The sequence below is a fragment of the Gallus gallus genome, chromosome 15 (genome assembly GCF_016699485.2).
Source record: "Gallus gallus isolate bGalGal1 chromosome 15, bGalGal1.mat.broiler.GRCg7b, whole genome shotgun sequence".
NCBI lineage: Eukaryota > Metazoa > Chordata > Aves > Galliformes > Phasianidae > Gallus > Gallus gallus.
This window is the reverse complement of record NC_052546.1, coordinates 5,796,345-5,813,048: the sequence shown is the minus strand read 5'-3', so window position 1 is coordinate 5,813,048 and position 16,704 is coordinate 5,796,345. Positions and strand designations below refer to the sequence as shown.

At 49.2% G+C, this 16,704-nt stretch overlaps 2 protein-coding genes and 1 non-coding gene across 5 annotated transcripts; all 3 read right to left on the bottom strand.

Annotated features, from left to right (window-relative positions):
- Window positions 1–1,062: 1,062 nt before the first annotated feature.
- Window positions 1,063–3,962, bottom strand: B3GNT4 (UDP-GlcNAc:betaGal beta-1,3-N-acetylglucosaminyltransferase 4). Of its 3 annotated transcripts, XM_040648432.2 has the most exons (3): window positions 3,870–3,962; window positions 3,432–3,549; window positions 1,063–3,013 (listed from the first exon to the last, which is right to left on the bottom strand). In XM_040648432.2, exons 2-3 carry the CDS (start codon window positions 3,543–3,545, stop codon window positions 1,883–1,885), a joined length of 1,245 nt encoding a protein of 414 aa, XP_040504366.1. In that variant the 5' UTR covers window positions 3,546–3,549; window positions 3,870–3,962; the 3' UTR covers window positions 1,063–1,882. The 3 variants fall into 3 exon arrangements, with proteins under 3 accessions (XP_040504366.1, XP_046757219.1, XP_003642241.3); XM_046901263.1 differs by lacking the exon at window positions 3,432–3,549; XM_003642193.6 differs by lacking the exon at window positions 3,870–3,962 and having other exon boundaries at window positions 1,063–2,943; window positions 3,064–3,479.
- On the bottom strand, window positions 3,837–10,965 carry LRRC43 (leucine rich repeat containing 43). Its single transcript, NM_001389518.2, has 12 exons — window positions 10,858–10,965; window positions 10,533–10,775; window positions 10,114–10,224; window positions 9,848–9,987; window positions 9,139–9,377; window positions 7,931–8,103; window positions 7,395–7,515; window positions 7,035–7,174; window positions 6,802–6,891; window positions 6,309–6,521; window positions 5,750–5,828; window positions 3,837–4,058 (listed from the first exon to the last, which is right to left on the bottom strand). Exons 1-12 carry the CDS (start codon window positions 10,951–10,953, stop codon window positions 3,901–3,903), a joined length of 1,803 nt encoding a protein of 600 aa, NP_001376447.2. The 5' UTR covers window positions 10,954–10,965; the 3' UTR covers window positions 3,837–3,900.
- Window positions 10,966–13,441: 2,476 nt separating this feature from the next.
- Window positions 13,442–13,544, bottom strand: MIR1764 (microRNA 1764). The gene has a single exon (NR_035264.1). It is a non-coding gene; the product is annotated as a microRNA 1764 (primary transcript).
- Between the last annotated feature and the right edge of the window lie 3,160 nt (window positions 13,545–16,704).

Genomic DNA, 16,704 nt, shown 5'->3' with positions numbered 1-16,704 from the left:
GATATTACTGAGTTTGCATTTGGAATCATTTAGGGGAACAGAAAAAAGCTGCGCAGCTGTTCACATCATACCCAATTGCTCTGTCACATCCCTTCTGTGGAACAAGCAGTAGTACACAGAGAACAGTGCTGAGAAACCCAAGTTTTGCTGCCTGATACTCAACCTTGTTTACAAAGCAAATTAATATGAAACTACTTGTAGACAGTATCTCAGACAATACTGCTAGGGCTGCAGTGAGAAATGCACTAGCAGCTTGTACAAGAGCTTGCTGAGGATGGACACAGGTCACCCTTAGTTTCCTCAGACACACCTACTCCTACCTAGCACAAAAAGCTCACACAAAGGTTGCAACTCATGCTATAAGAGCCTGGGTCACACAGTAGAGCTAAATTAGAACTGTACCTGGTGCTTTAAGAAGCGAAGGAAGCAAAGAAAACACAGTATTAAGCAAGAACTGACAGTATTGTACCTCACACTGTCAGCCAGCCTCCACAGGATGCATGTCACATCTCTGGACTAGGGATGTCCTCCTCAAGTCTCTAAGGAGCATAAACAAAGAATTCCTCCTTGTAGCACTACCCAGGCACCTCTGAAAACCAGCTCACATCTGGTGGCAGTGAACACTGGGTGGCTGGAACAACAGACAGCTATGAGCAGCACAAAACGTCCTCATTTATGTAATTGTAAACTTCCTCTTTTCCCTTAGATTTTTTTCTAAGGCTTCCAGGTCACTGCCAGCTCACACACAGCACATGTAGCAGCAAGACACCCTGGAGCTGAGAAGCTTCATAGAACTATCTGCAAGACTTAGCTTCACATGTAATCATTTCTCAGATGAGTTACTCAGAGCACTCAGCTGAATTACTGATTCCATATTAGTACATCATGTCTGGACTGGGGGGTGGGGGGTTCTGGTGAGAACAGCAGAGGATGTGGCAAGTTTCCATTTCCACGTAACCCCATCCTCTTTAATATCAATGGCTCCTCCATGCAAATACCCAGCGCCAGATCTCAGCCTCTTTTTGCTTGTAGTTCTTTTAGCTTTCAGGAGACACGCGAATATTCCCATGAAAACATTTTCGAAACTGTATTTTATTTATACCCAACATCACAAAACCAAACAAACCAAATAAATTCCAAACACCTCCCACACAGCCTGAAAAGCTGCAGCCACTGTGCTTTACTCCCTTCTCAGGATATACTTCTCTGAAACCCAATCAGAAGGTGTTTGTGCAGAAGCTTCCAGTGCAAGTCAGCCTGTAATAACCTTCTGTAAAATCAAATGGCTCAAGTTGGAGCCCAGTCCCTCACATCACTGGGGGATCACTGTGCTATGTTAAGGCAGTATGTTTCCAAGCCTTGCTTTGCTTTTCCCACTCCCTTCCCTTTCCACTGTCGTCCTGTAGGACCTGCGGGACTGCTGATCTGGGACAGTAGATTTGCACTGCAGTGACACAGCAGCATACACTGGCCTCTGTTCTACCCTTGCCTTGATTTCAAAAGATTTCAAGTATAATCACACAATAGTCATCAGGAGCTTCCCTACAAAAGAACAAATTAGACACCAGTCTCAGTGTTGTGAGCCTCCAGTGGAGGTGGCACTTCATTCATGTCACCTGTGGCAGCTGTGGCTCACCCAGGTTCCACCATGAAACCAGGAGGAAGTGAGCTAAGTCCCTGTGCTGTGTCTCCAAGCTACCAGCCCTTCTGTGACAATTCAACCACCTCAAAAACCCACTGACAGGAAAAGACCAACTGCAAAACAAAACCCTGTGGCTCAAGTATAACCTGTTAGTAGAAAACATTTCTACCACAACCTGATTTTTAGTTTAAGTACCCTGTATCTGTCGACAGCCAGCTGCCACTGTGCTCAGCAGTAGCTTCAATTCCAGCCCCTTCTGTGGGTGTGCATTACTGACACTGCACACCTAATGCTCTCATCCTTCACCAGCGTCCACATGATCCACATCTCAGTTGGGTTTAGTTTGTGCACAACCATCAGTTCCTTGTACAAGCACGGATCAAAAGGATTGAAAGGTCTCTGGATCCCAAAAGTCTTGAAGCCAGTGTGGTGCTTTGGGGCCACTGCCATCTTTGCCAGACACATTCCCACAAAGACATCATCTATTGGGAAGAGCTCCATGCCCTCTGCGGTGCTCCGGAGGCGCTGTACTGTCATTCTGGACATCACGTAGCCTCCGCCGCCTGCATACAGAGGATAGAAGGAAGCTCTGTACATAGACTCAGGAACAAAGTACTTGACCTTTCTGTTCCTTATGGGCCGGGCATTAGCGATCACATCTCCAACAAAGAGATCCTGCTCAGGGTCCAAATCCCGGAGAAACTCAACAATATTGTAAGTGTTGACAAAGACATCATCATCGCCCTTCAGCACAAACCTGGCGTTCAGACAGTCCTCCATGAACCAGCGGAGGAAATGCAGCTCCTTGAGGGTCAAATTGAAGAAGTTGTCGACAAAATCCCACTGCACGATGTCATCAAACTCTTGGCTCTCGTAAGCCAGCAGCTGGTGCAGTGGCTGCACCTGGTTTTTAGCCTCTGAGTGCCCCAGAAGGAACACCAGCCTGATGTGCCTGCCACCAATGGAGCCCTCCTTGCCCCACGTGTTCCTGATTGCCACCCGCCGTTCTATATTGACTGGGGCAGACTTGATAGCCAGCAGAAGGAAGGTCTCTTTGGTACACCTGGAAGGCTTCAGCTGGATGGAGAAGTTTCGGCAGTGCCTGTAAGTCAGGAAGACACGGTGAAGTTCTGGGAGGGATAGAGAAGAATTGGCAATGGCCAAGTCAGGCAAACATTTACTGGGTTCAGCACTGCCCAGAACCAAAGGTTTGGGATCTGCTACATCCACCTTCTGGTCCACTGGTGACATTAGCAGCTTTGCTTCTCTCCTGATGTAAAAAAGACATGCCAGCAGCATAACTGAAAAGGCATAAAGTGCAAGGCTTTTAATCCTGGGATACATCACAACGTCCAGTGCAGAACACAGGCCCTGTCCGAGTGAGGAGAGAGAAGCATTTAACAGTGAAACAGCCAACTTACACTTTCCATTTCCCATCCTAGCACATCCATGCCTGCAGCCGCAGCCCTCGGCAGACGGAGCGGAGCGAACGATCCCGTAGAGGACAGCGAAACGCTGAAATGCCGCAGCCGGTGCCGCAGGGACCACTCCCCACCGCTCCCGTCCCGAATTCTCTGGGTCTCACTGAGGATTCGGAGCAGAAGCGGCAGCAGCAGCGAGGCGCTGCCGGCCAGGACAGGAGCGGGGCGCCGGGCTCCGGAGCCGCGGGTCAGGGAGAGCACAGCTCGGCCGGGAGCCGCGGCGCGCTGCCCGCACTTGGCTCGGCTCGGCTCGGCTCGGCTCTGCTCGGCCCGGCCCCGTCCTGTCCCGCAGCCTCACCGATACTCACCGGGAACCGTACAAGCGGCGTTCCACTCGCAGCCTCGAAGAACAGCCCAGGAGCTCTGGCCCGCCCCGAGATACGCCCCCTCGTCCCGCCCCGGGATCCTACGCCTCCGAACATCCCTCTGCACGCCCCAAACACACACAGCACGCTGCAACCCAAACCACCCCCGCAACGCACGCACCGTACCCCAGTCCTGCACATCGCACCCCCAATGCCCGCACACACAACGCCGCACCTCAAGTTTCCTACCACACAACGCTAATTGCACCCCAGTCTCCCCACACCCGCACCGCACAGCACACCCACGCCCCCCGCGCACACTGCCCACTGCACGGCCCACCGCCTGCAGCTCCCCCGGGAGCCCCCGCGCCGTCCCCCATTCCCATCGATTCAGCCAAACCAGCAGCATGGCAGCATCCCTGCGGGTTTTATTTCAGTGACCTCTGCTGCTTACTCTTTGGCTACGGACGCATCACTGAGCCTTGCCCTCAGCCTCGGTCATGCTATCCCGGTGCTGGGCGCCGGCCGTGGGCCACCGAAGCAGCTGCACCTGGAATTCTACCGTCAGCGGCACCGGCTGTAGCCCACACTCCTCCTCCTGCTCAGCAGGACGTCTGTTTTTCCTTTTTCCTATAGAAAGCAGTAAATCAGTCTCTGTTTTTGTAGAACAAATAGCCTGAAAAGCAGCTGTGTGCATAGGGGTATGCCCACCACGTTAGCGCTCACTACGGGGCCCAAAGGGAAAAGCTATTTGAATACGACTTAGCATAATAAGCATCTTTAAGAAGGCAATCAATCTGCGTGCAATTTCGCTTTTTCTTGCAAAATCGCTCTGTAATTTCTAAGAAAAAATAAAGATGGGACCAAATCGTTCCACGGCTTGAAGTGAGACCTACGTGAGACTACTTCCGAAGACATCCTTCAATGCCCGGGCAAACAGTTTGCTCGAGACAAAGCCTGCTGCCTTCCCTCTTTGAGCTGCCTGGAAGAGATCCCAATGTCCCTAAGAGGATTTATTATTTGTGTGCATGTGCCGGCGGAGGGATGCAAATCAGCCTCAGCTCCAGGCTGGGAAGCTGCCCAGTGCCCCGCTGCTGCAGTTCCAGGGGGATTAATCCACAGCAGTTTGGTGGGGAGTGAGCACCAAAGGAACCAAAGGACTGTGGTGCTGTTTGGTGACGCACGTACACACCGAGCAGCCCACCTGCCCCCACAGCCTTGTGGTTGGGGTGTGCCTGTGATGCATGAGTCACAGCAAAGCTCACTGCCACGGGGTACTGAGATGTGGATTCAACGGATTTTGAGGCACTCTGAAAAATGCACTCGGTGGCCATCCCCCACCTGCACCAGGGGACTGGGACTCCAAATTAACCTGAAGTCTCTGAACTCTTGGTGTTTCCTGTATCAGCAACTGCTTCCTGTTCTATCAGTGTTGGCCACACAAACCCCAACAGACAGGGTTTGTTCCTCAAGCTAGAAGGAAGGTCTGCTGTATGCACACTGAACACAGGCACTCATGTGGAACAGAAGAAAGAAAGCATCGTTTGCATGACAGCACCTAACTATCTCAGCTTCAATTTGAGCACATATTACAAACGAGCACTGCATGATGGGGAACCAGCATAGTGATGATTCAAGGGGTTTAATCTTCTTTTCAGGTAGCTCTCCTTGACCCACGAGTGACTTCTTAGCATCACTCCCAGCCATCCTTCCCCAAATTCAAGGTCTATAAGGTCTATATCCAGCAGCTCAAGCAACGGTGGTGACAGAGCAACCATGAGCTCTGCACCAAGGAGCAGGGGATGGGTTGTCTCTTTGGGGGGTGACAGCAGAGTGGAGTCTATTCCTGAGCAGGCCAGGGCACCTGGGGCTCTCTGTGCATTTCATCTCTCAACGAGAAAGAACAATAATCCTCTCTGCAAAGTGTTCTGAGACATAACTTGGAAGTGGATGAGGACCTTATTGTGCATCCCAGACATCACCCCTCCAGCTGCCCCCGCCACTTCAGGCCGCTGACCGCTTTTGGCAGCTGAAATAACAGGCAGCAAATATCTCTGCCTTGTCCTCTCACCTGGCTCACAGAGCCGTGAGTGTTCACTACTCCCAGGATGCATGCCAGCAGCCCACCCTCAGTGCATGCCCAGACGCAACAAGGTCCCCGGGTGTGTGCCTAACCCTATGGTCCCACAACATCAATGGCAGCATTCACAGCCAGGGCTCAGGACGTGAGTTAGCACCCAGCTCTGAACAGCTGGCAGCAGGACTGGGCACCGCTGCTGTTTGCTCACACATACTGCTCTGCCCAGCCAGCCCTTGGTCACCTTTGGCAGGCGCTGTGGCTTTCTGGCTTTCCTTCTTTGCTTTTGTTTTTTTGCTCTTGTCTTTGCCTTTTTTCTTGTCCTGTGGAGACAGACATTACCACAGTCAGACGGTGTCGAAATTCACTGCCCACATTCAGTCTTGTGACAGCCACTGCTGCTTGGGTTCTGTCACCAGCACTCCAACGGCTGAAGAAAGGCATGACATGAAGCAGGAACATAGCAGAAGAGACGGCTGGAGAAGGGACTCCAGAAAACAGAAAGTGTCAGAACAGCTGGTGTGTGTTGCTGTTTTGAGAGAAAGGGCATCAGAAGAAGCAAGAGCTTTCATTTTGGATGGAAAAATAGAGTCATCTGTTTTCTTAACACGGGCCCATGAAAAGTAATAGTACTTACTGCTAATATAACATTAAATAACAATACCAGCAGGGATAAGTTTCTCCAGCAAGGTTATGTCAGGTGCATGTCATGGAGAAGGGAGCTGAGGGATGGATGTAAGGATGCTGCAGGGCAGGATGTGCTGAGCCCCTTCCCAAAGCCTGCCCCCAGGACAGCTCCTTACCAACTTCTCCTCCTGACTTGGTGACTGCAGCAGCTGCTCAGTGATAAGGATCCCGAAGTCACACACAGTTGCCACCAGTGCCTCAGTGGCCAGCAAGGCCTCCAGGGCCACCCTCTCAGAGCCCAGGATCCTCCGAATAGGTGGGTCACTGCGAAGTTCACGTGGCTTCTCCTTCTTCTTCTTTTTCTTCTGCTTGTCTCTGGGCCCAGGACCCTGCAGGGCACCAGCATGGGTCAGCTGAGTGTTGGGTCCCTTTATCAGACAGAAAGCAATTCCATCCAAGCCCCTTGCCCACATATCTCCACCCAGACCAAGATGCACATTATTAGTTGCTGTCTTCTTCCCACAGCACGAGAAACCTTGGCTAGAGGTATGGGATGGAGGAAATGTTCCCTGACACCCAAAACTGGCACAGGAGAAGGTCTGTCCTTCCCCCATCACTATTACTGCAGCTCAGATAGTGTTTGGACATTGCTCTCTCCCAGCATCCTACCTTGGTGCTCTCCTTCTTTAGTCCCTGTCTTTCCTTCCCACTTTTTACTGCATTTTCCTCTGAGTCAGCACTGACAGGCCACCAGAGCACCTGCAGGAGAGAGGACCTGGTACTGCAGGATCTGAACAGTGCCATCCCAGGCTGCCTCCTAGAGGGAGTGCAACACCACGCCAGTTCCCCAGGCAGCAGTTTCCCCTCCCTGACCCTCTCAATCAGACCTGCCACGTGCCCACCTTCTCCTCCACCACTGAGACGATCGTTCCAGCTCGCAGGTAGTCCTTCAGCCCCACTAGATCCTTGGCAGTGTGCTCTTTCCTGTAGCTGCAGTCAATTGTGTCTGCCCAGGGCTCTCCAGGGGTGACAAACACCTTTGCTGTACAAAGACAAAAATTTTTCAAGAGAGACCCAAGGACTTTCACTTTACTTCCTGAGGACAGGAATGGCTCCAGGACAACACCAGTGCCAATTCATTATCCATCAACCTCAGTAACAGCCCAGCTGTGGCTGATGCCACAAGGGATGCACTGATGCTACATTTCTAGAGAAGCCAGAAACAACCCTGACCAGGGGATGTAGGATTTGTAATTCATTACCAGTATGTGCAGCAGGGTCCTCCATGGCTGCACACTCCTGCTGGCCCTTCATTTCCCTCACATCCCATGCAGAGTTGTCCATGTCCGGAGTGGCCACCACAGGACTCTGATGAACTTTTACCTGGAACAGAGATGTTCCCTCTTGGCAGAGCTTGTCTGGTTGTGCCTGCATCAAGCCCAAGGGCAGCATGCCTCTGAAATCCCATTCCCCAGCCCATTCCAGCCACCAGGAGAAAGGGCAGAGTGAGATGAGCTGCACAGCGGCACCAGTATCAGGGAGCAGGCTGCTGCACTCGGCAGTAGGAGGGCCATAAATGCTCTTCCATGTGCAGAATAGTGCTCCCCAGGAAGGACAGGGAATGTGGTCAGCACAGACTAGTGCTGCTGGATGTGGCCACATGAGTTCTGTTCTTAGCGATACTGTTGTCCATGGCAGGTCCATTATGAATGGCCTCTTTCTGCATTCTGGAGATGACATCCCTACCACTGTGGCCTGCCAGTGCCTATTGCTTTCAGGAGCTCAGTTAAGCACCAACCTCAGTGACAACATCCTCGGTCTCCTCTCCTGCAAACTTGTAAGTCACACAGTAGCTGTAGGTGATCACTGGTGCCTCAGAGCCTATCTCCAGCTCCTGGAGTGTGCTGGGATCAGGAACTCCTTTGATTTTCCCAATGCTCACAACCACTTGTGCTTCATTTTTGATCAGCTCTAAAGGGAAAACAACCCCCTGCTGAGGAGGAAGAAAAGCACAGAGCAAGCAGAAACACCCAGGATATCAAATTCTACTGTCTAGCACATCTCCCTGCCATCCTTTGCAAATGCTGTGACAAGCCACAGCCACATGAGGTCACTCCAAAGCCATGCAAACATCTGGGTCAGTCGCTTTGCCTCTTGCTAAACATTTTTGACTCAATAAAGCACTACCAGTGCATAATATCATCAAGTGGGGGCCATCAAGAAGGCCTTCCCACCCCACTGAACCCCCTGCCCTTGCCCCTGCCTGGGATTTGCCACACTGCAAAGGTGGCACTGATTTGTGCTGGCAGTGCAACACATGAGAGCACGTTCCCAGATGAAGACATTCTTTTTTCAGCAGAAGGAAATGCAGTGTGAAACCAGACAGGTCTAGAAAGCAAAGGCAAGGGCAGGCAGTGACACTGAGCCAGTACTACAGAGACCAGACTGGGTTGTTCCCACCCTGCTCCAGACCAGCCTTGGGTGCATACTTCCTTATGACAGCCTTCCTGCCTCCAGCCTCCTCTCTGCAAGGCCAGAAGAACCAGACAGAATCAGCTGGGATAGAGACCCTGCTCACAGCCATCCCCCTCTTGTTGAGTTTTCCACAATGAGACACACATGCCAAATCTCTGGATTGAGAGGATCCTGGATGCACAAACCAGGGCAGATTTTGATCCAACATAGTAATGGATAACACAACCCTCACTTACTTTCCTGTCACCCAATTAGCATGAAAACTTTTTTAATCTTGTACTTTGTACATTTAAGACAGCAGTTAACTGATGCTCGCTGTCTCCTGCTACATTTGCAGCATTACTGCCTCCATTGCACTGCTGGGGTAAAAAAAAAAAAAAAAAAAAAGACTCAGAGAAAGATCTTTTGAAGACAGGCAAGAAGGAATTCAATCCTGGATGCAGTGAGCCCTGAGGACCCCTAGTTCCACCATGATGAAGCCACCTCCTGAATGCTGGGTTTAGAACCAGTAGGTTTAAGACAAAGGCTCACCTGGCTGCTTCGATAAGCCACGGAACTGGTACCTCTCGTCGAGCCCTATGTGAATGTCATCAAGGAAGGAAAGCTTGGGCAGACTGTCCACGATGAAGCCTCTGTAAGTGGGAATGAGAGCCAGTGGGTTCCCTTGGAGCACCAGGATGCGGAGCTTCTTCAGACTGGACAGCTGGGAGACCAGCCCAAACAGATCCGTTAGGTTATTAAAGCTCAGGTCAAGCGAGATGAGATTTGGCCTAAAGGAGAACATCCATTAACGAGGGTAGACAAACAACACCCCTCTGAGGATACAGCACTGCTGCTCTGAGTCAAGAAAAGAAATAGAAATCGTGATTCCTCAGCACAAGAACCTGCAGCAGCACAAACTGAGTGAAACTGGAGAATGCACCAGTGGCCAATTCCAAATTCCTGAGCCACACAATTCACTGCCTCATAATTGAACCTCTTTTTACTCTAGCATCCATTAACCACCCCACCACAACAGTCAGCAATACCGCCCAAGCTTTAGGCTCTTCCTCAGGGAGGACTCCCAGCAGGGGCTTTGGGAAAAGCATGGGAAAAAGGAAATGCATAGAAATACGGGAACTGTGCTGAGCAGGGTGCTGAAGGGCAGTAATTTCTTAATGCAGGCCCATGGATGGCCGGAGGTCATCCGTTCACATCCGCTCGCATGCCTTCAGGAGCACATATCTGGCTGTGGCATTACCAGAAGTCTGCAGTGAGGTGCTTGTCCTGCAAAGGGCCATGCAGCCTGTTGTATCCCAGCCCCAGGTGCTGCAGCTCTGGAGGAGGCTGAGCACACAGGCCCTGCAGATCAGCCACGGCATTGCAGCAGAGCTCCAGGACCTGCCCAGGATAGATTGAACAACAAACACCTTTTGCAACAAGTTGTCTTGAACCGCTCAACTTCCATGGCATTCCCAGATGGGACCCTTTTCCCCATCCCATCATCACAAGGCACTGCTTGCTCACCTTCAGTGTTCGAGGCAGGTTAGCTGAGGTGATCCTGCTGATCTGGTTGGCACAGAGTGTGAGCTCTTCTAGGCGCTGTAACTGCAACAGACCCTCATCGACTTCCTCCACCTGCAAAGAGCTAGGTTTGGTCACAGCATCCCTGAGACATCTCATATCACACAAGCCAAAGTGACAGATATGTAGTGCTGATCCACACAACAAGTGTGTAACACAGATTAGTGCATAACACACCGAGCAGGGGAGCCAGCAGCTCTACTCCAGCTGCAATAGAAGAATCTGGGGAGACCCTGGGTTGGGGAAGCTATGTTTATCCCAAGATGTTTTCTCTTTCAGTAGGAAGGCACGGCTTCCTGGCCTGGAGACAGGCAGTGCTATGGGCACCAGCCCATCCCTATCTGCCACCCCACTGTGCTTACATCCTTGCCAACGATCCGCAGGGACCTGAAGAGCTGGAGGACACGGGTGCCACGGGTGAGCTGGGGAGCCAGCACTGCCACATCCCGCAGGCGCTGGTCCTCGGGGCTGCAGCCTGGTGGCAGGGCCCAGGGGCTGTGTGGGTCGCTCAGCAGCTCCAGCAGCGCTTCAGGGCTCTCCTCACCCAGCGGCCTCTCCTCCTCCTGCCCTGAGGAGCCTGCATATGTGACAAAGCGGGACTTGTTCTGCAGGGAGTGGAGAAGCAGTTAGCACCTCGCAGACCCCACCTGGACCCTCCATCCCACAGCCGTGCCCCCCGGCCCCTACCCAGCTGCCCAGGCCGCAGGGGAAGTCCCGCAGGCCCAGGAGTTGCAGGTGTTTCTGAAAAGCAGCGGAGAGGCTGTGAGGGCCGGGTGCTGCCATGCAGGAATTCTCCGGCTCTTGGCAACGCGTCCCTGTCGCTAGGAAATGACACACACGCGGCTGTCCTGGAGACTGCAGACTGGGCTCTATGGGGCTGCAAGCTGGATAGAAATCCCAGGCTTTGTGGGTCTCCCCCAGGCTCTGGAGGCTGCAGCCCAGCAAGGAAAGAGCGAGAGGCATGTGTGGGGTGCAGCATCACTCTGTCCCCTGACCGAGGACCCGAGACATGGCATTTGCCATTTCACTTCTCTACATCCTGAGTGTCACTCGAGTTTCAGGGAGGAAGCAGTCATGTTCTCTGTGAGGTGCAAGCTGTAAAAACACCTTATTTCTTTGTGTGGAGGGCACAGATGACACCACAGCACGAGGCCATCGGAAAACTGAGTTCACAGCTAAAAGTACTACTTGGAAAAAGTAGCTGCTGCCAGGGACAAAAGCCCCAGCTCTGTCTGAGATCAGATTCAGGTCTCCACACTCAAGAGGTTTCTTTGTTTTTTCCAGTGATAGGTGTGGAGGTGACAGCTATAGATTCCATTCTGGGGAGTGTGCAGACCTGTGTCAGCAAAATGTCACCAAATGAACAGCAGATGCTCTGCAGCGCCTGGCAGTTACGTGGTGGAAAGCTGAACTTCCACTCGTGTTGGGTTTTACAGGACGGATATCAATCTGCTCCCTTATCAGCTCAGCAGCTTATCACAGCTGCACAGATAGGAAAGGACAAGCGGAGCCTGCACATGCCAAGAAACAGCGACATGGCATGGAGTAGAATAATCAGGTGAACTTCAGCCCAGGAGAAAATGAAGTCAAACTTTCTATAGTTCTTTGAAAGAGTATTGCCAGTGGCTGAATTTTATCCTGTGGAAAAGCCAAGCTGAAAGCTTCCCTTATTTGTATTGCTGTTGTGTCAGGGATAATCTAGAACTGGTTCCCAATTGCTGCATCGGTGCTGTGCCCAGCAAAAGGAGGAACATTGCTGCAGTTCCTCATCTGTCCTCCCTGTGGCACCCACCTGGGGCCACTGGAGGGGACTGGCAGTGCCTGATGCCTGGTGGCCTCCTGCTTGTGCAATGCACAGTGGGGCTCTCACCAGCTGCATTTCTGCTCATCAGTGTCTTCGTTGGGATGCTCCTAAAGGACACCTTCTGCAAAGAAACACGTATCTCCAAATAACACATAACTCCGAATAAAAGAAGTTTCTGCCAGAACTACGCTCTCCTGGTTCTTCTCCAGCACTCTGCTGTACTCTTGCATCATGTCTCAGGCCATGATAACATATTCTATTTGTTCTGTTTAGCACCTGGAACACGGGTTGTGCAACAACAGATACTGTCCCATTCCCAGACAGAGCAGCTCAGCACCAGGAGTTGGCTGCATCCCTCTGCTTCAGTCCTGGGCTCGCTGGCAGCAGTGAAAGAATCTTGCAGGGTTTGTGAAGCTCAGTATCATGGCCCTAGGCCAATCACCGAGGCTGAAGTTACAGCCCAGTTGGACCTGGTTGCAACATGGTACAGGGGAAATACTTTTCCCTTTCAAGCCTTTGGAGTCAGTTCAGTCCTGGAAAGCAGTCCATGACCATATGAACTCATGCCCATCAGGCATTTCATTGTCAGATGGATAATTCCACACAGCAAATATGTTTTGACTCCCAAATGTCGCTCCTTGAAAGTTTTCGGGACCTGGCACATGTTTGTCTTTGAATCTCTCACTACTCTCTAGCCTTTCTCTAGTCACAGCAGTACAAGTGAAAGCATGTTACTGTACCTTTTCACAAAGGTGTATTCATAAGAGTTTCCTCTACTTTGATTTCTGTCCTAAAACATCAGCAGCTTTGCAAGTCCTCTTCTGATCACAGCCTCACGCTTCTGAGTTCTAGGAACAGGCTTTCTGTTTTGCTGCATATGAGGTTCTCCTGCTTTTATTAACTGGGCACAGAGAAAACAGCCTCAGCAGAGTGAGAGAGATGAGAGCTGAGAAGTGGTTCCTGGGCACCCTCTGATGGCATGCATCAGGGGCTTACATCTGGTACATAAGGTGTTATGGAGATCCAGTAAGGGATACGTGCACTCATCCAAAGCCTGATCTGCCTTGCATGTAAGTCCCTCATGGCTCTTTCACTTCCAGCATTAGCCCGCTCTTGCACCAGCCCCTGCAGGAGACCATTGCTGCCTTCAACAACCCAGCTATGTGCTTGCACACTCCAGCATGTTTGAGGAAGAAAACAACAAAATTCATGTTCTAAATTGTACCATTTGGAGATCCCAAGGATTTAGATGGGATGGCTAAGCCAAGCATCCTGAACTCCTAGTCAAATTGATGATACAGGACACCACCCGTGTCAGTTTGAAACTGCATTCTAGATCACAATCAGTGACGACGCATTTGAACCAACTTTTGATGCAATCTTTCAAGAAAAGAAAAAAACCCACACCAGCATCCGCAAAAAACCAGGGGAGAACCACTGACGCAAAACTCATGGTACTTAAACACCACCTAGTTGTCCACATCCACAGCTCCCCAGCCAACAAGCAGCTTGAACGCCAGCATCTCACAAGCCTCCTGCTGCCTGAGCCACCATGGAACGCCAAGCAGGTGGGTGCAACTTAGCCTTGCTGTGCGCTGCACGGCTACAACGGGTGACGCTCATCATTAACTCTGGTGCTTGAAGTCCGTATGCTCTAGGATGCTGGTGTGCTGCATAAAACCAGGAAGTTTTGCAAAAATGATGCAGAGGTTTGAGACTGTACTCATTGTATTTTTTTTTTTTCTTCCTCTTCTTCAATTGAATGCAGAAATCACATTTGCGATCTTCCTCCTCTGCTCACTGGCTTCTTCACTCTCCTTGGCACCAAGAGCTGCCCCAGAAGAAGGGAAAACTACTACAGGACAGAGGCAGAATCATTATACTATCAGCATAAAGCCCCTTCTAGTGCTGGAAAAGCGAGCATCTACCTTGTTCAAAAACTACGTAAGTGTACTATTTTGCATTTGCTGGGCCTACGTCCGGGGAGGAATCCTTTGAATTATTCTAAAATAGTAGAAAGACCATCAGAAAAGAAATACTTGGGTTAGAATCTGAATATTTAGAACCTCTGAAAGAAGCACCTCTCAATAGCCCACATAAGGAGGAAAGCATTTATATTGCATTATTTTACCATCGAGTTGGAGCACTGTCTAGGACTTTCAGGCAGCTCTGGCTTTCCAGATTCATGCATTTTTCTTCATCTCCTAATTCACGCTGAGCTTGAAGCAGGCAGCTTCTTGGATGAAACCAGTCAGATCACAGGCAGATCACTGGCAGGACAGGGAGGACTGCCTTACTCTTCAGTTTGACTGCAATGCTAGGGCAGTCAGGTGCACTTCTGAAAACAATCCTGCTCAGCCTTTCCTCGGAGATGGCAAAAACATGCACTGAATCAAAGGATCAGTGCTAAAGGCAAATTTCAATTCCTGAGAACGTGTTCCCAGGAATGTATTGATAAAAATCAGTGTAAAACGTTTCCCCTGAATTCATTCTTGAAATCTAAATCATTTCTGCTAGAACAGATAAAAACATGCTCCGGTCAAAGCATGAGGAAATTTTACCTATACGGCAACAACAAAAAAAACTTAGAAGTGCCAAAAACAATGACAAGTAGATTATTAAGATAGAAAATGCTGCACAGTTACAGCCACAGATAGTGTGCAAGACTTACTTGATAAAGGACAGTAGGAGTTAATACAGCTATTGAACAATAATAACAAAACCTCAAGCAGACACAATTGAATACTCCTAAATAGTCTAACATGGAAACTACTAGGAAAGATGGAAACCAAAAGAATAACAGTCTCCCTCTCTTGCAGAATGGATGTAGTCCTATAACAGAAACAACCAAAACTTGGCTGACTGCTAACACCCAAGTCAATGAAATGATGAAGAAAATACCCAAATGCCCAGCTGCGGAAGCAGACTGCTGCATGCACACGTTTTACAATGTTTTAGAAAACCTAAGAAGTGATATAGAAATGATTTGTGGTAAGAATTTCAGTGACCTTGTGAGTGCAAACACCATCCAGTTAAACATGACACTGCTCGAAAGAGATGCGCTTCACAGCTGCAGGAACGAGGACCTTCTGCAGAGTATTCGCAGTGACATCCAGGCAATGAGAACAGCACAGAAGAAGATGTACATTTGGCGGGTTTTAGAGAAATATGAACAGTTTGTGCAAAACACAACAAGAACGTACTATTCAGCTGAAATGTAATATGTCAGCATGAGAACATAACTGCAGGATCCCAGAGCACTGCCTGTATGTGACCGTCCGTCATTTACGATCAGTTTGATGCCAGGAACAACGTTAATAACGTACTTGCTATCCTATTCATAGCTATATAATCTGGTTTAATTTAATATTTAAAAGATGAATGTCTTAAGTTATTGATTTTATTTATTATAGAACTATTTATACGGTTTTAAGTGCACTCTTTTTACATGATGTTGGCAAGTAGGTAAGCCAGAGTGATTTAATTAACTGGCTATTGTATAAATTAACAAACAGGGAAGCATTATTTCACTGATTTTAATGTTATTTATATTTTTATCTTGTAATTATTTCCAAGAGATGGAAATGATGGCCAGCAGATTTCTGTACTTCTCATTACTAGCAAGTATTTATGAACGTGTGGAATACATTTTTGTATAAATTTATTTAAGCATTTATATAGTTTATATTTATTCAGATTTTTAACGTTTATACTTAAATTCTTGAAAGGGTTGAAGGAGATGCTCACAACTTAGGTGAACAGTTTTACTCATTTTCTATACATTTGGATAAAACCTGGCATTGAATTCAAACGAGATTAAATAAAACTTACATTGCTAATTCTTTATTATGTAATTCTTTTCTTTTTCCAGTATTTTGAAGACTGAAAACCCAGGGTTCTATCAAATAGCAAACTGAAGTAGTTGTTCCTGGTCATTACATTAAAAACTTTAGAAATGGTGCATTTCCTCCTTCCCCACCCACTTCTTGTTGATAGATATGAAGAAAGATCACAGCAGCTTTTCTCCTTAAGGTCCCAATTGGTTTCCTAAATTTGGATCCACCAGAGGGTAAATTCAGCCCTCACTGTTGAAGGCTGAATTACTGTGCCTACTGCATCACAGGCCCAGTGTAGGTTTGCAGCAGCAGTGCTGGAAAGGTATGGAGCACACGAAAGCATGCTGTGGTGTCAGCTCAGACATGAGCACTGCACCAAAGTGTGCCTGAGCTAATTACTGCTCCTGGCACCAGAACAGGGACACTCCGATGTCCTGGGAGTAGCCAGACTTGTCAGAGCCTTGTTTTGCCTTTAGGTCATATCAACTCCTAATTATTGGCAATAATGGGGAGGTTATTAATGTGGTGATTGAAGTTCAAACTACCACACAAATTTCAAGCCAGTCTAAGCGTTAGAATCAGTTCAAAATTAGCATTATTTTTATACACATGTACACGTTAAATTGACTTGAAACTCATCTCTGTAAAACCCAAATAAAAGGATTACTTCTCTCACCATCCCCCACTGACAGTGACCCAACGCAGCAATGACTGCTCCAGAGCACTCCGATTTCTGCTCTAAGCATCCAGACTTTGTAAGAAGCATGTAAAGGGTGAGCAGCACGACTTAGGGATGTGAGAGAGCAACCTTGTGTGGGCTTTCTTGAATTTTGTGATGCTCAGGCCTGAGGGTTTGTGATGCACACACCTTGTTCTGAGATAGCTAGTGCTCCT

Coding starts and splice junctions, on each gene's coding strand:
- LRRC43 (NM_001389518.2), bottom strand. CDS start 10,953: ATGGCAGCACCCGGCCCTCACAGCCTCTCCGCTGCTTTTCAGAAACAC. Junction 8,104..9,138: donor TGGCTTATCGAAGCAGCCAG/GTGAGCCTTTGT, acceptor TTTTCCCTTTAG/AGCTGATCAAAAATGAAGCA. Junction 6,522..6,801: donor TAAAGAAGGAGAGCACCAAG/GTAGGATGCTGG, acceptor GGTGCCCTGCAG/GGTCCTGGGCCCAGAGACAA.
- B3GNT4 (XM_040648432.2), bottom strand. CDS start 3,545: ATGTTCGGAGGCGTAGGATCCCGGGGCGGGACGAGGGGGCGTATCTCG. Junction 3,014..3,431: donor CGCCGCTTGTACGGTTCCCG/GTGAGTATCGGT, acceptor TCACTCGGACAG/GGCCTGTGTTCTGCACTGGA.